Raw genomic sequence first — 21,745 nt, forward strand, 5'->3', positions numbered from 1 at the left:
CTGTTGCTGTTGTTGTTGGAACTTATCACTTTTGATGGCTCACTGTATAATTTCAGCTGCTGCTACTTCAGCTGCTGCTGCTGGTTTTGTTGCCATTGCCACAACTAAGCCTGGGCTGCACTACACCAGCTCTGTGCCGCTTATCTCTTTTCTACCTCTCTGCCACTCACACACTCTCTCCCACTGCCTGTCATACACAATAACAAGCTCATCAAGCGCACAGCAAAGCCACATTTTCTAGAGATAACTTGACTGCACTTTTCAGCTATATACTTTTGATAACTGTTTCTAGTGTAGTCAAGCAAAAAGCGCTTAGCTACAAAATTAGCAATACAGAATATTACACACTTGAAGAAATTACGATTGAAAGGAAGAAACAAATTACTAATTTTATATATAGTAAAAAAAATATATATCATTGAATGTTTTATTCATTTGCTAACTTCTTGAACTATCTCAGCTTATCTTCTTTTCATTTAAACTAAATAAAAACCATGTTATTTACTAACAAAATACTACAAATTTTCTCTCACTGCACATATCTTACACCTTGAGATTTGCATATATCTTTATAGCATAATAATTGCTATTCTATAAAATAATAAACTTGATAACTCAGCTTAAATTTGACACTGCCTGTAAATGCTTTTTATTTACTGTGCAGCTGGCTAACAATCAGATTTAGATTGGGGCAGTTGCCTACTTGATACACACCCCTGCAGACACATGCACAATTGATATTTGCTCTGCTGGCCAGTGGGTGTGTGGGCGTGGCCAATTCACAACAATTGCATTTCATGCGCGCACGAAAACTTGATACTCAAGTGCGGCCCGCCAACATATTTGCACTTGAATTGCCACACGCACACGCCCCACCTATCCACCGTGTGGGGCGCGGGGCAATTTGGGGGTAACTGCAGCAGTTTGTATGCAAATTTTCGTTTTTTTACGTTTGCCATATTTGCATGCCCTGCACTGTGGCAATAAAAAGACGGTCTGTGGATTTGCCCACAGAAATAATCGCTATATTCCGGCTCAAATTAAATACCCTTGCAGCGGGAATTGCATGTGATAAAGCTATACGATCTTAAATATAGCTTGCAACGAAAATAAAGCTATTTTTGCCGGTGAAGATATCTATGTAAGTTATCTAATGATTACTTGATCAAGGTGTACATATTTGATAAGCAGCTTAGTTGCGAGCCGAAAATCGTTGAGTCAAGTTTAAATAAAAACAACTTTTGTTTGCCTCAAATTTACGTTGATAAGCTAGCTCTCATAGTTGTTTATGTACTTTTCAGTATGATAACTCTCTTTTAGTAAAACATACTAAACACAGAGGGAGATAAGATATTTAGTTACTTATATTAAAAATGAAATTAGGGAAAGAGTATAGTTTTATGGGATAGTCCCTTCACACAAATCAACAAACAGTCTATAAAGATATTAACAATCTTCTATTGGTAACAACATGCCCAACAAAATGTTGTTACCCTATGCAATACGACTGCAGTTAGTTCTTCAATGCAAGCAGGTAAAAGGTTCCAGGGAACGGGGCTCCAGGCAGGTCCGAGCCGTGGCCGCGCAAATTGCATGCCGACTTTTCGGGCGCGTCGATGTAGCAATCAATTTGTTGAGCTGCGAGTGCAACGAGTGCTGCAAGTAAATCGCCAGTTCGAAAGGTACTTGGCCCGCTCGCTCAATGGCTTGAATTGACCTTTTCGAGCACTTAAGCGTCCCGGCAGTCCATTAACCAGAACAATGAGCCAACTCTCCCACTCGAATGGCAAATGAAATATAATAAACATCATAAAAATCAATTCAATTAATAACTTTTCTAGTGATTAGCTACATTACAAGTGGATGCTCGAGCTACTTGTATACCCAGTAGAACTCTTTGTCGGTCACTCACTCTCTCAATCTCTTTCTCTCTCTCTGTTGCTAAACCTGCTGTGCTTATCTGTAGCTTTAAGCATAAGGGAATACCAAATTGTCTGGCAGTTGACGTCAACTCCTATTGCCAATCGCATCTAAGAGTCGCATATTAACATATCAAACGAGCGCAGTTAGACGAAAAAACTAAAATTGTTTCACTGAGGAGTAGTCGACTAGTAGATGCTCTAGAATTATGAGGAAAGAAAAACTGAAGACGATTTTAAAACTCTTTAAGAGAAGCTGTAAAATATTTATGACTGGGAAAATAGCTAATCAAATAAATAGCTTAATATAGCATCATTTTCCTCCAAATTTTTTACATTTACTCTCATAGAAGCAATATACTCCTTTAGTCATCTCAATGAGCATCAAATAGCCAAAAAATTGCAGCATTGGTCGCCAACAAAAGTGCGGCAAATTGAAAGCTGCAGCGAAAAAGAGACGTTAGAACCGAACTAAAGTGCAACACACACACACATACATATATCCACGCACTCACACACACACACTCAGGTACAAGAATGTCAGCACAAAAGAAAGCCACTTAAATGCAGATTACAATAAAGGAAGCATTTTGCAGCTGCCGGCAAACGAGTTTTGGCTTTGAGCTGAACTCTTTTTTTGTTTTCGTTCTTGCCAAACTCTTTTTTATTTTATTTTTATTTTTTTTTTACATTTTCTTTTTATTGGCCATTGTCTTTGGCTTTTTGGCAGTCATAGTGGGGGTGTGGAGCGAATATCAAATTGTCCGGCGGTCGTTTTAGCACCTTTAATAGTCGCCATGTGGCAAGCGCTTCAAAAATTATTTCAGAATGCTTGTCAAAGCCATTATCAACAGCAGCGGTCCAGGTTGAGCATAAAGGGAATACTTCCGAAAGCAAGGCGAAAAAATAAATCCTTTCTTTGAAGAGGACGCTTAAAGTTTAATGTCATATAATTTTGTGATTCTAATGATGACAGAATGAAATCTAATAAGAAAAGATTGCGAAGCTGAGTGCTGAAGAGCTAAGCTTAGCTTTAAATTTGTTAGATGAAAATTTAATAAGTGCTAAGTTCATTATTTCTAGACATAAAAATATAAATATAATTTTTGGGCTTGACAAGCTAATGCGTATATAAGCTTTATTTCTAAATATAGATGGTATTTCTGCTGCCTCTCACGGCGTATGCGTAACGTGTCTGAAAATGAAATGTCAACGAGTACAGGCAACGGCCGCAGCCAAGCCAAAACACACATACATGCTTTTTGTTGTACAGTAAACACTGGTCGTACATTCCTACAGCTGCTACTGCTGCTACAGCTGCTTCTCGTAGTGCTCTAGAAGTGAATGCCAAAAACAAGTTTTAATTAAGACATTTGCTGGGCCAGAACGTTCCGACATATTAATTTTCAACTGCCGCACACAAAACTCTGTGCAAATGAAGCTGGCTGCATGGATGGACAGCAAACAACAATGGCAATAACAACAACAACAACAATGTGCAAAGTATGTGTGTAATATGTAAGCACGAATAAATGTCGCCACAGACGGAACTGTGCAGACATTGACGAAAAGTACAGCCTTGAGTCAAATGGGTGAAATGAAGTGGAAAATCCATAATTCAGAGAAAGTTCCATTCGACTCTTTAAGTTAAAAAAAAAAACTTTTTTATTTAAAAATTTTTGTTCAAGCTGAAGACGATTTAAATCGATTCTGAATAAATATTTTCTAAGTGATTTAAATTCTTTCTGAATAATCCATTAGAAATGCTGAACTAGTTCATTAAGTTGAACTCGTTGTGCACAACTTATTCCACTTTCAATTGCTAAAATTTGCTGCATATTCTTGGGCTCAATTAAAAAACATTTGAAACTAAAAATTGTATAGCCAGTTTCATAGCAGTCAGCTCTAAGCAGCAAGCAGCTAAAAATAATGTTGAATAAATTTAAATTACAAAAGATTCGTTAAATTTAAAGAGTGAATTGTTGCTAATTGGAAAACACAATCAGAGCAAACACATGCAAACTTAACAAATCGCAAAAATATTTATGGAGATAAGCTGCCAGCAGATGCGGCGTTGACGTTCTTAGATAAGCAGCACACAGTGCCTGAGCCCATATCATGGATGATATATGTGACTATATATAAAAAAGTTACACATATATTTTTTCAAATTATTATATATATAATAATACTTTATATGCACTTTGCGATAAGGATGTCACCGTTTTAAGTTTTACTTAACTTTAACTTTTTTCTAGCCTTGTCGCCAATTTTTATGTGTTGAAGACGATATTTTGTTTTGCTGGCTTACCGGTTTATTTGAATCTTGTTCGGAGGTTCCACAAACAAACAAACATTTGTATATGCATATACATATATCTAACCTCTATGGGCCCAACAAGATCGAGAGTGTCTGGGCAAGTCAATGACTTGGCAGTTATTGGCTGTGGTCTTCCAACCGCAAATTTTTACATAATATTGCTTTTTTTCACAATTGTACATATATCTGTATGTATGTATTTACTGAAATATATATAATTATGTTTCTCTGACTTGCTCACTAAATCACTTTTAGCCTAAAGTCGCGAATTTGTGCTAATTTTTTGTGATAACAGGCGCTCAGCCAGCAGGTGCATGCTCATTTTTATTGATTCGGAATATATACACAAATATTTGGGAAGAATCTAAGCAGACACAGAATATTAGAATCTTATTTGATTAGCTATTTAAGTATTAATTTCTGACTGAAAAATTGTTGGGAGGCTATTTTTTTTTTTATTACTAAATAAAATATGTTGTTGTTGAGTTTAAAATGTGCTGAGAATATTGATTTGACAATAAAGAATTGGTATTAATTAATAATATTAAAGTCAATTTTATTAGCAATTGGCTTGGAATAAAAACAGTGCTAAGTACTTTAATGAGCATTACCCATAAATATAACATTTGTAATACATATTATTCGAATGGGAATGACGACATATATTACCAACTTTAGTAATATTTATATAAATATTTGCAACGGCTAATTAATCAATACGATTCTATTTATCTAACTAATAAATATTCTGCTCTAATTAAAGTAAATACCTTAAAGCTAATCATTTTATTTCCTATGTGCAAAATATGTTAGATTTGAATCAAAGACACAATTTACATTCTGGAATTCAATCACTAGACAGCATAATAAAAGTTATATTCACATTGGAAACTACTAGAATTTATAAACTCTTCTGAACAGCCGTAACTTTCGTGTGCATGAGATAAGCGCACAAGCATATTTGCAGGTAAACAAAACCAAAAACAAAAGAGAGTAAAGAGATAGATCTGAGTGGAAATTTCCTCGACATTTAGGTAAATTGGCACAGCATAATTTTCCTTGCTCAAACTTGTAGAACAGTGTAAAGCAGTGATAAAGTGCCTGGCTTAGCTCAGTACCTACACAACATGTTGTTTATATATTTCCACAACTCTTCAGCCTGTTCCAGCGCCCAAACTTGTTTGACTTTATGTTCTTAGAATAGTGAAGCATATATGTATATATATATATTTTTTTATGTGTGTGTGAGTGAACTGTGTGTCAAAGCGCTGATCGAAGACTCTGAACTATATTGCAAAAGAGTTAATACGTTGCTCACTCGCTCGCTAACTCTTCGACACACTTAGAACTTGCATTTTCATTTAGTCAAGCAATGCTGTATGAGCGAGAGAGAGAGGAGGCCACTGCAATAGGCATTAAATTGGTGATCGGTTGGACAAGCAATTAAACTAAACTGCATTGCAAACCGGAAACAAAAAACTCACTCCACTAAGAGCTGCCTATTATGGCAAGCCGATATCGAAATGCCCTTGCATACGTGCTAATTAATCTAATGAGAATCACCTATGTATAAAATTATAGATTCAATAAATATATTGCCATCAATCGAGAGTGAAAATAAGAAGTAAACAAGAAAATAAAATTTAAAGTTTAAAAATACATAATAAATATAAGTAAAATAAAATTTAAAGTTTATAAATACATAATAAATATAACAAGTATGAAGTTAACTTATATTTATGTAAGCCAAACTATATTACATATAAAACTGTAACAAAATGTCTGGCATAGTTAATATAACCGCTTTTAGTGACATCAACTAAGCTAACCCAACGACCGACAAAAGCATGAAGTAGAGAAAAGAAAGTCACCCTGTCGATAAGGCTAGCGATGCTCACACAAATAGAGAGCGAGAGAAAAAATGAGCCTGAGCGTCAAATCTGTATATAAAGAGCTCAGCGTAGACTCCGAAAATGCCAGAGAGTGCGTAACTTGAATGCTGTGTATAAATACGTGCGTCTAGCCAGCTGAGGTGTCAGTCAAGCAGTTGCAGGGCACAGGAGATCAGCAGTGGATCGAATCGATCGTGAAAAACCTAAAAAAAGGAAGGACAAATATAGCGTCGCTCTCAATACATTTAGACGGCGAACTATATATACATATATAAATGTAAACATAAATATATATGTAAAATTGTGCGTGTTTTATTATTGCATTGCTGCCTAAATAATATATATATATTTTTTTAAATATATTTTTGGATTCGCACGAATTGTCAACGCGAAAGAAATTTTCATGTCGTGCCAAAGATTTCCCAGCGTTCGAGCCAATGGAGTAAATCGTTCTGGTCGCATTGATCGACGCGTTGCGATGTCAGCTCTTTAACAACAACCAACACAAATACAAATAATAATTTTTAATTTTAATTTAATTTTTCAACTGAAAAAAATTAAAATAAATACCAGTGAAGATCTCGAAAATTCAATTTAAGAACTTAGGTATAAACAAATTAATCTTTATATAATTGTGAGCCAGTGATAAATCGCATTGCATGGGCAACGTTATGATAAAGAAGTTATTAAAGTGCCACGCCCACAAGCAAGCCCAAAAGCAAGAAAAATTAAAACTGAAAAAAATCGGAATATATTTTATGTACAATAATCTGTGCAAGAGAAAAACTTTAACGCCCACAAATTTATTGACACTAAACATTTCAAGTGAATGAATTTCCCGTGGCAGCTAATTTAAAAACGAATATAATAATATAAAAACAAATTAAAAGTGAACAAAACCTTATTAGGGTAACTACCAATTAAAGGTAAGTTGAATGCATGTTTAACACAATTCGTGCCTAGCCACGATTAGGTTTCAAAAGAAATGGGTATTTCCCGACGCCCATAGTTAATGTGCATATAAATATATTCATATGGGTTTATAACATCCTGTCGCGCTGACAATCGAATTCTCAGCGGTATACTAATTATAATGACGCTCAGAGCTCTTAAGTGATCATCTTAATTACCAAAGAGAACAACAACAGTAGCAGCAGCATGAAAAACAACAAATTGAAACGCATCATTAAATTATAGACGTGTGAACAGTGTGCCAATATGTAAATTAACTTCAGATCGAAACCTTAACCTAACAAGTTTTTTTTTTACCTTTTTTTTACAACTGAGCTAGAAAATATTTACTTCCTCTAACCAGACGTTAATTAATAGCAATATATTAGCATAGACTCTAGTCCACCAATTGGTTAGCCGCATATATTAAACACATAATTTTCGACCTAGACTGAGCCCGATTACCTGCATTTATCTGTCTATAAATATATGTATATATCTATACACATATACATACATACATCAATAACGTAGCTGCAGATCTGCGTGATAAGGTGACTGGTGACCTGCGGCTTATTTGAATCGATATGAAGTGTCGTGTCATAAAACGTTACAGTGGGCGGCCCGACACAACTTTCGTCACTTGATAAATTGGCTTTTTGTACTGCAATACCCTGTAAAAATAAAAAATAAAAGTGAAGTGAAATGTTTTGTTTATTGACTAAGATAAGCGACAAAAAATTATTTATTTTTTACCAAGAATTAGTTTTATTTTCACTATTAAATAATTTCCAGAATATTTTTCCATACTATTCCTTAACGCTGTCAAAATTTTGTTTTTTTTTTTTTTTTAATTTATTTTTCTTATTATTATTATTAAATTGTTTATAGGAATTTGTAGTTTAGTTATGTACGGATTATAAATCGTATATCTTTTTCAAGATCTGCAAAACGTAGACTGTATGAAAAGAATAAACAATTTTCTTAAATTTTTAATTTTTTATCCATTCATCCATTCAATCAAAATTATAAATGTATGTAAATGAAAAACATTCTTCAAACAATTTTATATTCATTTCAATAAACAAAATAAAATAAAATAAAAATTTAATGATTATATTTAATTTATTATATTTGTTTTGTTTTGTTTGTTTTTTTTTTTTTTTTTTTTTTTTTTTTTTTTTTTTTTCAATAAATACTCAAAAATTAAATTCTTCAAAATAGTTTCCAATATCTTTTGTTCAATACTTTTCCTCTCTTCCATTAATTTTGCTGCATAATACAGGGTATCTCTTTGACGACTTTTGACTCGTTCTTCTCTAATAATTGTTATAATTTAATTGTGGATTAATAAAATGCTATAGCTGTTCCCGCTGCAGCTACTGCCGCTGCTGCTGTTGTTGTTGTTGGTGGTGTCATTAAGATTGTGATGCTTATACAAGGGAAATTGAGATATAAATTTAAGCTACATATTGTCCGCCAATAAAGCACTTTATAGAAAATATCATATTGTACAAAGTCTAAACCGAGTCTTTGAATTATATTTAACAAAAGAAAAGTTTATATATATATATGTATAATCTGTATATTTGTGCGTTCGCAATGTTTGGCGCTCGCATTACACACAAATCGCTATGTGTTGGTTTTTGTTTACGTGATTCTGTGTTCGGACTGAAGTACAATTCTGATTGCATGTACAATAAAGACTTGAGCGATAAGCGTTATATTTCAATATCAATTATAGCATTTTTCATACGTATTTAATTAAATGTAGACGACGAGATTTGTGACCGTTAGATCAAATGCAGTGCAAGCCTCGAAATGGGCAGAGTTGGCAGCCTTGCGTCGATTGAATGAATATTTACACTCGGAGAAAAATATTAGGAGATATTAAATAATTAAAAATAGCTTATTATTTAAAAAAAATAATAATAATAATAATAAGTATATGATTTAATATAATTATTTAAATGTATGTACAATTTTTAATTAATTCTTAATTTTTTATTTTATTTTATTTATTTATTTATTTACTTTTTTTTTTTACTTTTTTTATAATTTTTCAAATGATTCAAAATAAATTTTTTATGTTATAATCTTGTAAAGTTTTTATTACATATATACCACTTCTTTCTCTGAGTGTAATTATTTACAGCATACGCACACAACTCAATTAATAACAGATATTCGCCAGCTGCTTCTTTAGACGTGCCGAGACATACATTCCGTTCAATTGGATTCAATGTCTTACGCTCAAACGTTTCGTTTGTCTCAATGTCTAGAACATAGAACTTTCTACACACACTTATACAAACAATACATATATATGTATACATATCAGCTGACATATATACACTTTACATTTTAGCTGCAGTGTGAATCAAACCCTCAACATGGTTGGTGTTGCCGCCGATCCATCGCAGGCCGCTCAATTATCATCGGCCAAGAATCCGATGATTAAGTATTTGCTGAAGCAACGCGAGAGTCATGCACGTGCCCAAGATGCGGACTATTCGCATGTGTTTCGCCGCAAGACGCGCTTCGAACTATTTCGCCTGTCCGCCATAGCGATGGCCATCGAATTTGCGTATGCGGCCGAGACAAGTTTCGTTTCACCGATTCTTCTACAAATTGGCATCGATCACAAGCATATGACCATGGCCTGGGGCCTGTCGCCGTTGATTGGTTTCTTTGTCTCACCGCTGCTGGGCAGCATCAGTGATCGCTGCAAGCTGCGCTGGGGTCGACGTCGACCCATTATCACGCTGTTGTCGCTGGGCATTTTCCTTGGCCTGATTTTGGTGCCGTATGGCAAGGAGCTAGGCGTCTGGCTGGGCGACGTCGGCTACAATTACTCGACTTCAAACTATGGCAACGAGAGCTCTGTGTCGGCGGCGGCTTTGCTGTCATCCGAACCGGCGCCGGAATCCGGAGCCTCACCTAGCAACTACAAATTCGCTGTAATTTTAACCATTTTGGGCATGGTGCTGTTGGATTTCGATGCAGACACCTGCCAAACGCCGGCTCGCACCTATTTGCTGGACATGTGTGTGCCCGAGGAGCAGCCAAAGGCATTGACTACGTTTACACTCTTCGCGGGCTTCGGTGGCACCATTGGCTACGCCATTGGCGGCATCGATTGGGAGACAACGCACATTGGAAACGTGCTGGGTGGAAATATACCCACAGTGTTCACCCTGGTGACCATTATCTTTGTGCTTTGCTATTTGGTAACGGTGACAACTTTCCGTGAAATTCCGCTCGAGTTGATCGAACGCGATGAGCTGCTGCGTCCCCTCTCCTGTTCGGCCATCAAGAAGGAGCTGAAGAAGAACAACAATGCCATTTACTATATACAAGAGAACTCCACGTTGGACGAGCAAATGAAGGCGGCTGCTGTTGAGCCCATCGCCAGCTATCAGAACAGCCGTTTGCCAGCGATCAGCGATAAGGTGAAGAGGCCGCAGGACTTGGAGTTGCAAGTGGACGATGCGGCACCGATCTCATTGCGCGGCTACCTGAAGAGCATCTTTATAATGCCCCACTCAATGCGCATGCTGGCGCTGACCAATCTCTTCTGTTGGATGGGTCATGTCACCTATTGCCTGTACTTCACCGACTTTGTGGGCGAGGCGGTCTTCCACGGCGATCCCACAGCGCCGCCCAACTCGGCGCCGCTGTTGCTGTACGAGGAAGGCGTACGATTCGGCTGCTGGGGCATGTCCATCTATGCCTTCTCCTGCTCCATTTACTCGATGTCTGTGACAAAGCTAATGAAGTGGTTTGGGTATGTATTGGCTTGAATGGAATGCGGATCAAGTTTTGTTAACATCATTTCCATATTCCTACAGCACCAAGGCGGTTTATATCAGCGGCATGGTCTACTATGGCATTGGCATGCTGATCCTCGGTCTCTGGCCAACAAAGTGGGGCGTTTTGGTCTTTAGTACCTCGGCGGGCATACTCTATGGCACGCTCTTTACCATGCCCTTCATACTGGTTGCCAACTATCATGCCAAAAATTGTGTATGTAATAATTAATTAGCATATCTGCCGCTCCCTCTCTCACTGTCTCTCTCTCTCTCTCTCCGTCTTACTTTGCTTGCAGTTCCGCGTTCATAACGGCGAGACTATTCCGCTGAAGCAGGCCCGCGGCCTGGGCACCGATGTGGCCATCATTAGCAGCATGGTCTTCATAGCCCAGCTAATTGTTTCACTCTGCGTTGGCCCACTCGTCGCCTGGATGGAGACGACGTGCGCCATTTTGTATGCGTCCACATTTTTATCCTTTACAGCGGCCATTGCGGCCATGTTTGTGCTTTACGTCTAAGGCTCAGCTCGGCCGACTATTATTAGCTTATTTATGAACAACAGCATTGTCGATATGACGAAATATGTACTTATGTATGCACATGCATACATACATACATACAGATGCACACATATTGTTTGATATGCAAACAAAATTTGGTTGCCTACTTTCAGGCATTTCATTATATGTTATATAGATTATAACAGTATACTTTTAAGAGCGATGACTTAAAAGATAAACATTGCTTTTATTACTGTTATAACAGTCTCTTTGCAGAAGTATAATATTATTAGTCTTGTTTTAAGTTAATAAACGTATTCTTAGCACCAAAGTAAATTTAATGAGTTTAATAATTATTATAATAATAATAAACATATAAATACATGAGAAATATATATTTTTTATATGTACTCCAGTAACCCCTTTGTTATATATGATATTATACTCTGAGTTCGGACCTTATATACCCTCTCTACCCAGTGCAATGGGCGTATGGCACAATTTTACATATTTTAGTATATATAATATATGCATATATCTTAGTTCAACTCGTTGTTAATTACTTCTGTTACAATATCCTATCATTAGCAAATTAATCCGATTTTTTGTGTTAGCACATTATTCTTGTTAGTTAGTTAGTTTTAGTTACTCTGATTGATCAAATTGATCTGCACCATGAGCGAAGTTTGACGATTCTCTTTGTTTTTCTAAGTCTTTGCTTTACTTTGCTAGAATAGGGAATTGACACAATGGTATCAATACATTCAATACATATAAAAGAATGTTCTATTCATCGCTCATCTTAATCATTTGTCCAATGATATGCTAATATTAACTTATCATAACATATCACGCAAATTAATATAATCATCTTATATGTTATTCGACATGTCAACCCTTCAATTGAAAATAAAGGATACTTGGTATTCAATTATTTATTTCTTAAGTAAATAATTACTTAAAGTTAATGAGCTCAAATGTAACAAGCGGCACCAAAGCCGCAAGGCACAACGAAAGCGATCACGAAATTTCATTTTAGTTTACGTTGTAGTTGGTTTGAGCTATCTCGGCTAACTAAGCTAATCATTTTATTAGTTGTGGTGAATCAAACTAGTTTTATTACGTAAAGCATCATCAAAACCCATTTTTATGTTAGTCTTACATTCGCTTTCTATACGCACTATTCGCCCACTTAGAACATCGAACGAATTTGTGAACTGAACTTGTCATTAATTTAAAGTGAATTAATTAATGAAACTCGTTTTCTGTTGCTTACATCACAAGCCATATGAATTTCATTAACATAATATATACAAACAATGCAAAATTCATACATACATTCATAGAAACTTAAATTGATCTATGAAAGACATACAATAAAGTAGAAAAATAAATAAATAAATAAAATTAAATTAAAAAATAAATAAATAAACCAGTTTGACTTTAGGCTAAAACTAGCTTCCTTTGTTGGCTTTATTTAGTGTAGCTTTAGACTATTATATAATATTTGCACATTTTGTGGTCAGTTATCATCTAATGTTAAACTGGTATGTAAGATATAGTATATTGACATGCTTTGATTGCATTAAAATTAATTATTATTGCGAAGACATTGTTCATAGATCGCTTTGAAGGACATTTCAAATTTCATTAAAAAAGCTCCACACTTCAATCAATTAACAGTTCGTTAAATGCAAATTATATTGATTTTAAACTGAATATTGATTCTGAGTCTAGATTTCGGTTTTAATTGCTAACCGAACTGGTATCTAATAATCATAATTAATATAGCTAAGCGGATTTCTTTTTTCAGATATAATAGATAACAAATCTTATATTAGCTTATTCAAACATTAGGCGAATTACATTCTCAGCTAAACTTACTAGTTGACCCTTATCAACACTGTACTTTGTGTACCTTATGAAGACCTTCATCTTGCCGTCTATCAGTTGCGTACATTTGAACAACAACAACAAAGAATTGTCTCAGCTTGTCACCTTAAGAGCTTTGACCCTCCTACTGTCCCCTAAGCCCGTCCAACAATGGAAAAGAAAGCGGATATTAATTTTTACGCTCGTGCATGGCATTTGAATGCAATTTTTAATTTCCTCAAGTGCACTGCATATACCCTCTAACAAATGCCGCAAAAAGCTATGCTAAACGTAACCAAAAATTTTGATGTAATGATAAAGGTGAGTTTGGTTAAATTAAGATTTTCTATATGGTTAGTATGCAGAAGAATAAACTTCATCTGTTTCTTTATATATTGATTTAATCATATGTAGAGGAACTAACTTCTGTTCCTTATAAATAGATTTAATTATTTTCGGTTACAGCGCAATTTCTAGTCGTGCAATAATTTTTTCTTGATTACTAAGTAGCCGCCCAGCTCTAGTCAATTTCCTTAGCAGCAGCATATGCCACGCTCGATTCCGGTAGCAAGTGTAAATCTTATAAGCACTCAAAATACAGCGACACAGTTGAGTGATAAATTGTAATTCATAATTTTATGTGTAGCATGCAAAATGCAATAGGTGATGGAAGTGAGAGATATACTTATGTATATGTCATGACAAGGTCTTAGCTCGATTCCAGCGAACATCAAAACTGAAATTGTGCCACAAAGACTATGCGCGGTGCATTAAATTGAAAAGTGCATTTCAGTTGCAGTGTTGTAAAGTGAGATGAAATCCGTTTACAACTTGGCCTGCCGAACACTCACCAGAGAGAAACTTTGACTGTAAAAGGCATAATATGAGGTTGGAGTTCAAGCACTCTACTACAAATCGAGTTTATCAGCGGCAACAAATCGAGGAGAGGAAGCGCACACATTCATTCATCATAAGAGACAGGCATATCCGGTCGCAACCCCCATTCTGGAAATATTTGCATTTGTCTTAAGCTCACTCGCAAATCCTTGAAAGCGACACACGCCGAGCGCGAAGCGCAAAGAGATGAAAGTGGCATAGTAAGAGCCAAAAGCCAATAAACAAAAGCCCCGCACACAACATCAACATCAGAAAAGGTAAATTCATTTTAGATTCGATTGCTGTGAACACTCTCAGCCAAATGGGAGACATGTGCAACATTTATCCTAGAAATAATCCAAGCCCGGCGCCAAAAGCCCCATAAGTCCAAGCCGAATACACTCAGCCAGATTTGAGTGCAACTCCCGCTCCAGCAGCTCCTTCAGCTCCGCCAGCGGCCTGGCATCTTTTGTCAAAGTCAAATTCGAAGTCGAAGTCAAAGCATGCATTAGCATTGTTTACCTGACTCGGATCGAAGGATATGGCTGTAACAATAAAGCAATGAGTGAAACTGACAATTGTGCCAGGATATTACGAGACGGACTTTTATGCTTAACTGTTGCTGCCAACGCCACCCCCATTTGTTTTTTTACGAGCCTTAGCACTGCAGTCAACGTTCGATACGGCCAAGTCATAAAATGCTTGCCAAAATCATGTTGGATACTTGACATACTATTTGTTTTTTGTTTGTTTGTCTTTTTCTTTTGGCTTGGCATTTACGTATCGTTGAAGCCGCCCTCTCGAATTGATAGTTGAGCTTGACAATTTCGAATCGAGCGTGCGTGATGATTGTAAAAATGAAGACGGTTAATTTGTTGAGGTAGTGTTAGAGCATATTTTAGGGAACTTATATTATATTAGAGTGATAAATAATGTGGCAAATGTGCTCTAATAGGGTGTGCCCGATAAAGAGATACCCCTGAACTCTGTGCTGAGCTGCTATTCCAAGAATTTTGCTGTTTGTATGTATTGTATATAGAGCAAGCAATATATGCACATACTTTACACGTTCTGCTAAAAATAATGTAGGGTATATTATATAACTAAAAAAATTTTAGAAATATTCATTATATATATAGTAAATTTCGATCAGGAAATATAACTTTACATATCTACATACATACAAAATTTGATATGCTAACCCTACATATACATATGTTTATTTTGCATTACGATGGAAGCTTGTTGAGGTTGATACCCATATATTCTCATAACACTTTGCAGTTTCACACATAGCTTGGCACCTCGGTGAGTCCTAATTTATATGCAAATTGTTTCGTATAATTTTTTATCAGTTGCGCTTAACTCTTTAGCTTGCTTTATTTTGCTCTTATTTATTTATTTTATTTTTTTGTTTATTTTGCATTATTCTGTTTCTTTACTTTTTTTGTGATACTGCCGCAAGCGTGCGCCATTTAATAAACATCACATGAAGCAGAAGCAACAGTAAGAGTGGCAGCAGCAGCGGCAGTAGCAGCGCCACTGCCAACGGATGCTAAAAGTAACCAAAATAGCGTTAGCAACTTTTTAGTTCCCCTTGCCCTGGCAGATCCGCCTGAAGTCATGTCAAACAGGGCGACATTTGCAATAACGGAAAATAATATGCAAATGCAATTATGAATCGCATCGACAGCAAGTGAAGCGATAGCGCAGACCATAACACTTCTGACTGGCTATATCCCAGCAGTATCAACAGCACATAGGGAGTGAGAGAGATAGAGCGAGTGAGAAAGAAAGGAAGAAATTGACTTTATGCATTTGGCTAAGTTAAAGCTTTCTTGCATAAAATATTCAGCTCATGTTAACCAGTTGTAAAGTAATGTTTTAAATTCATCTATAAAAACGGAGCATAGCTTAGAGGACAGAAACTATTGGCTATTTGAACTGTTTTAAAAATGGACTATATAGACGTTTGATATCCCCTAAGTATATATAGCAAATTAAATACAAAAAATTAGTTTTCAGCTTAATTTCCATGATGCGTTCAATTCCTAGAATATTGTATTTAGTTAAATCTTGAATCTTAATTTTCTTGTAAATGTTAACTTAATTTCTCATTCTAGTTGAGTTATTGGCATTGGAAATAACTTGCAGCAATAATGCTTGGAATATTTAAAAAGACGATTTATAATGCTCGCACCTATGCTCCGCTACAGGACGCATACGTGTTGGGCATAGATAAAAATTGGTCGGCAGTGGCTAATCAGAGCAACTTATATGTGCCATAAATTAGAAGGCGACAGAACGGCATCCGTTAAACATTTTGCCGCCTGTGCAGCAGGCGGTGTGTCCCTTTGTGGTTGGGTGGGTGTAGCTTTGGCTAGTTGGCCATGACTCGGACTGCCTCTCTCTCTCTGTCTCTCTCTCCCTCTCTCTCTCTTTCCTACTCAGCCCTCTTTCTGTGTGTAGACTGGGTTGATGCATGAAATGTAATAAATTTCGTTATCTATGCATTATTTATGCCGTAATTTGGTATTTTAGCCCAAAAACAGAAAAATGAAAAGCGTCAAGCGGCCTGGCAGCCATCCAAACAGCAGCGAGCCAGTCCATCTCCCTATCTCACTCACACTGGCCCGTTGCCTTGCTCTCCCATTAAGCTTCGCCTCTCAACCAAAAATGGCGTCGGGTCAACATTACACATTTTCACCAATTTTCCTGTTACTTGTACACAGCATACATTGTTCGTATGTGCGTGTGTATGAGTGAGTGTGTGTGTGTGTGTGTGTAAAGACGCATAAATAACACTTACAACATTTCATTTTTCAGATGTGTACATTATACATGCAGTATAGTATATTTATATATTGTATATATATATATATATATATATATATATATATATATGTATAGTATGTACATATAAAAATATATTTACTTTATGTGTACTATTCAAGCGATAGTTTGTGCAGCTAAGCTGTGACCACATTTTGTCCTTTTAAGTTTCTACGAATAAGTCCGGTTGTGCTTCGCTGCTGTGTCAAATATTAATTTACTGAAATTTTAAGTTTTAGCTGGATTACACACGCGCATTTTTCAAATTCCACAAAGTCATTCAAATCGAAAAAGTTTGAAAATCCTTTTGTGAACAAATCTTAAAGGAAACACATTGAAATTCTTGAAAAAAACATTTATTTAAGTTAACTGTAAATAACGCATCTTAGGCAACAGGTGCGACGGGCAAATGAGCGCCTTGTGGCTGGAATCCGTTCTCATCGGCAATGTATTGAACAGTGTATTGAACACCATCATCGCCGACAAACGAGTATGAGCCCCTAACAGAAATAGCCTCATTCTCTGTTCCAACATTATTCAGCTGGCCCTGAGCTTGAGCTGCAGTACCATCGGATGTCTCATAACTGCAGAAAGGAAATAAAAATTATTAGTAAATAACTTAAGGTATGATATGGATGAACACTTACGCGTAGTTGAAGTTTTCGGGTCCAACATCCGAATCCAACCTCAAAATCTGTACTTCTGCCTGCTGTTGTGCACTGAGGGGTGCAGCATTAAGGTGCGCAACAACGGCGAAGAGAGCGACGAAAGCGATCAGGAATTTCATTTTTAGTTGAGGTTGTAGCGCGTTTGAGATATCAAAGGTAACTATGCTAACATCTGCTCATCGGAGCCGTATTTATATCAAAGTTTTAAAACTCTTTGTTGTAGACCAAACTAGTTTTATAGTTTAATATTGAAAGCAAAAAATGTTTTTATGTTAATGAATAGTTTAAAACTTGTTATAAGATTTTATGGACTTCACAAGGCGAAGGCGTGCAGACAAATAAACTAAAATACACATGAACATAATCTGTGCATATATTATAGATATTTTTATAAATAATGTGAATTATTTGCGGCGATTTTTGATGACTGTAAATTTATTTAAAGTGCAGCTCAGATCTGATTCTATCTCTCTTGCACTCAGACGATTTCTTTGTTTTTGCATCAATTAGCAACTATAATTGATGATTAAAACATGTTTTACCATTATCGCTGGAATTTTACACCTCACGCCTCATGTCTGCATATGCTGATGTATATATACTGCATATATATGTGTTTGTGTCCACTATCACTTTCAGCTTAGAGATAAGCAATCGGTTGACAACCGGCACACTCTGCGTGATCTTGACCAGACTCAAGCTTGGTCCCAAATCTAGACTGACCAAGGTTATGGCTATTCCAATAGCTGTTTGACTACTCTGTCATCTTCTTCAAATATATATTTGTTCAGCTTAACTTTTTTTTCTTTGTTTTTAATTAGTGGTTTCAATTTTGTTATCATCGAAACGAAATCAAGCACTTTTTTAGATTATTGTAATTTTCGTAAAAAAAAAAATTTGCTTAATTTAAAAGTTATATTTTTGTACAAAATTATCATATGAATAGAGGTTCAATAATAAATCGATGTAAAATTAATTAATATAAAACAAATATACATTTGCGTGTATTTCTTTCTTATTTTCATTTTTATTTGATTATATTGAATTATATTTTAAATTAATTTTTATTCAATATTTTTTATCCGATTTAATTATAGTTCATATATGTTTGTCTTCTTATTCAAATCTATTTTTATGTCATATGTGATTACTATATTTTTTTTATTTTTTTATTTTTATATTTACTTAATTATTTTATTTAATTTTTTTTTATTTATATAAGACACTTCTATAATTTTAAATTTTAAAAAAATTGTCGTCTCTTCCAAATAGCGAAATTTTGAGAAAATTGAATAAAAAGAAAATCGCCAAGGAAAAAAGTCAAAACACTAGTAGGTATTAATAAATACATATATCGGTGTATTCAATATAACTTCATTATGGGCTCTACTACGATATGTTCAGATGTAGCTGTTTCTCGTTTGAGATATCGAAAGTAAAAGCTAACTGAACTGTTATTTATGTGAAAGTGCTTAGAGAATCTACCTTCAGCTGTGTTTTAATAGTAATGCTTGTAGCTTTCAAGTCAATTTTAGGTATAGCACTATGTCTATGTGCACCAGGCATTCTGTAGGGAGCTCAAAATTATAAACAGGCCAACTTTTTAAAAAAACATTTATTAAATTTAATTTATTTAGGTTTTAAGGAAACGCATCTTAGGCAACAGGTGCGACGGGCAAGTGAGCGCCTTGTGGCTGGAATCCGTTCTCATCGGCAATGTATTGAACAGTGTATTGAACACCATCATCGCCGACAAACGAGTATGAGCCCTTAACAGAAATAGCCTCATTCTCTGTTCCAACATTATTCAGCTGGCCCTGAGCTTGAGCTGCAGTACCATCGGATGTCTCATAGCTGCAGAAAGGAAATAAAAAGGATTAGTAAATAATTTAAGGTATGATATGGATGAACACTTACGCGTAGTTGAAGTTTTCGGGTCCAACATCCGAATCCAACCTCAAAATCTGTACTTCTGCCTGCTGTTGTGCACTGAGGGGTGCAGCATTAAGGTGCGCAACAACGGCGAAGAGAGCGACGAAAGCGATCAGGAATTTCATTTTTAGTTGAGGTTGTAGCGCGTTTGAGATATCAAAGGTAACTATGCTAATATCTGCTCATCGCAGCCGTATTTATATCAAATTGATCAAATATATTTGCATTTCGCAAAGGCTGTTGCTTCCGAAATCCTCTCTGGGCGATTTCAAGGTCAACAATTATTAATGAAGAACCGCTCAGAGAAATAACTTGTTTTTTATTTCTACTAAAACTATTTCTATTGAATAGTTTGACTGCTTAGTTTGGTTAAGAAGAAAAAATAACAACAATAAATAAAACTAGTTTATTGGCGATATAACAAAAGTTGAGACGAAAATACCAAATAAGATATCGCCAAAATGAACTCGAATCATGCATATTTATTAAACAAACAAGTATTAAAATTAGTCTACGGGCTCCAATGTAAATGTGATTAGCACTTTAATGAAGTTCAAGTTTATATATGCTGGACAAACTATGCATACTCGTTTAAATGCTGGTTTTTGTTGTCTACAGTATCATCGATGGTAAAGACCTAAATATCGAAGTGTATCGAGCTGTAACAAATTAATACATCCATGATAAGTCTTGATTGCAATAGGTATCCGAGATAAAAGTGAGAGTAACTACGGCAACTATATGATATTGTATATTAAAGTACTATGAATGGAATAATATATGTACCATACTAGAAAAAACATTTAGAAAAGAACTGACTGAAAATGTGCCATACTAAATAATTTTTAAATCTTTGTATATATGTATATATATCTATATTATAGCTCAGCTTTGATTTGGTAGCTATATATTATATACACTTCGGTTTACACTCTTGATTGAAGATTTTTCATAGGGTTTCTTTTCAATTCTTTGTGCATTTTCTCAAAATGCATTTAACTCACTTTGTCATAGTCAGTAAATTTGAAATGTCATTGCGACTTTCAGCTGTCGAGTGGGAGGCACAACCTTGTGTCTTTCGTGTACAGCACACAGACACGTAAACATGTTCCATACAAGGCTAGACGGTCATTCGTTGGGAGTACGAGGGCGAGTGAAAGAACTGTCACTCACAGTCGACTTTGTGGTCCAACTGCCCTTAAGTCATATATCATGTATAGAGCTTAGTTAGCTTTTCCCTTTTTCTAGACCGATAGAAAATGTCAAATAGGATAACAACAAACAATATAATAGGAATGAAATTAATGCTCATATCATCATATATAGAGACTGTAAGCTGATCTGAAATAAGAATTATAAATTGTATATATATTGATATCCGCTTGCTTCTTTATATATCTAGTTAAGCCCTAAGCTTCTTTAGATTCATGCATTAGATAGTCAATCTCAGCTTTGTCCCATCTTCAGCTCAGGTACTGATTCCATCATATTTATTGTTGCAATCAGGTTTTGAATAACTGGCTCAGCTTTAAGCCGCTGGGTCTCATTCCATTTGTCGTCAGCGCAGTTCACCTGTTCGCACATAAATTATTTCTTATCAAAGCGAACGAAGTGACCACAGAAAACTTTTTTTTTCTTCGACCAAAATTGCAGCGTTTTCTATCTGCAATTTCAATCGTTTCTACTTCTGTTGCCGCATTTTTTTATTTTTTTTTTTTGTCACTCGATAATTTGTAGATGTTCTTCGTGCTGTCGTAAATTGTCTTTGGCAGGCCAACAGGCTGTCTGGACGGTTTTCGAGTCTGTGCCAAAAAAAAAGAATAGAAGAAAACCCAGAAACTTTAGTCCAAGACGCGCTGGGCGCGACAGCCAAATCAACAAGCAATTGTTGCTGGTAAAACACGTCGATGTCCGCTGAATAACCCCATGCCCCTGCCCCCACCTTTCCTTCATCGTGGCTGCCCGGCAACCCTGGTTAAAATCGATAAAGATTACAGCGCAGCAGGCAGCGGAAAACTTTTTAATTTTATAAAAACAAAACGGGGAACAGTTGAACTGCAAGACAAACCACAGCAAGACAAGAAGAAGAAGAAGCTAGAGTGTGAAAAAAAAAAATATATATATATGTATATACATGCATCAAAAATATACCCCAGAAATATTGTACAGAT

General features: G+C 35.6%; 3 protein-coding genes across 3 annotated transcripts; 1 reads left to right on the plus strand and 2 right to left on the minus strand.

The window, feature by feature from the left end:
* The first annotated feature begins 6,217 nt into the window (after positions 1-6,217).
* Slc45-1 (Solute carrier family 45 member 1) lies at positions 6,218-12,332 on the plus strand. The gene is made up of 4 exons (XM_089467063.1): positions 6,218-7,057; positions 9,451-10,869; positions 10,934-11,108; positions 11,191-12,332. Exons 2-4 carry the CDS (start codon positions 9,476-9,478, stop codon positions 11,410-11,412), a joined length of 1,791 nt encoding a protein of 596 aa, XP_089323189.1. The 5' UTR covers positions 6,218-7,057; positions 9,451-9,475; the 3' UTR covers positions 11,413-12,332.
* A 4,982-nt stretch (positions 12,333-17,314) lies between these two features.
* LOC149268982 (larval cuticle protein 65Ag1-like) lies at positions 17,315-17,823 on the minus strand. The gene is made up of 2 exons (XM_089467712.1): positions 17,622-17,823; positions 17,315-17,558 (listed from the first exon to the last, which is right to left on the minus strand). The coding sequence occupies exons 1-2, from the start codon at positions 17,759-17,761 to the stop codon at positions 17,360-17,362; spliced, it is 339 nt and encodes a 112-aa protein (XP_089323838.1). The 5' UTR covers positions 17,762-17,823; the 3' UTR covers positions 17,315-17,359.
* Positions 17,824-19,242: 1,419 nt separating this feature from the next.
* LOC149268983 (larval cuticle protein 65Ag1-like) lies at positions 19,243-19,764 on the minus strand. Its single transcript, XM_089467731.1, has 2 exons — positions 19,560-19,764; positions 19,243-19,496 (listed from the first exon to the last, which is right to left on the minus strand). The coding sequence occupies exons 1-2, from the start codon at positions 19,697-19,699 to the stop codon at positions 19,298-19,300; spliced, it is 339 nt and encodes a 112-aa protein (XP_089323857.1). The 5' UTR covers positions 19,700-19,764; the 3' UTR covers positions 19,243-19,297.
* Between the last annotated feature and the right edge of the window lie 1,981 nt (positions 19,765-21,745).

The sequence above is a fragment of the Drosophila arizonae genome, chromosome 4 (genome assembly GCF_054131065.1).
Source record: "Drosophila arizonae isolate 15081-1271.41 chromosome 4, UAZ_ARI_1.0, whole genome shotgun sequence".
Classification (NCBI taxonomy): domain Eukaryota; kingdom Metazoa; phylum Arthropoda; class Insecta; order Diptera; family Drosophilidae; genus Drosophila; species Drosophila arizonae.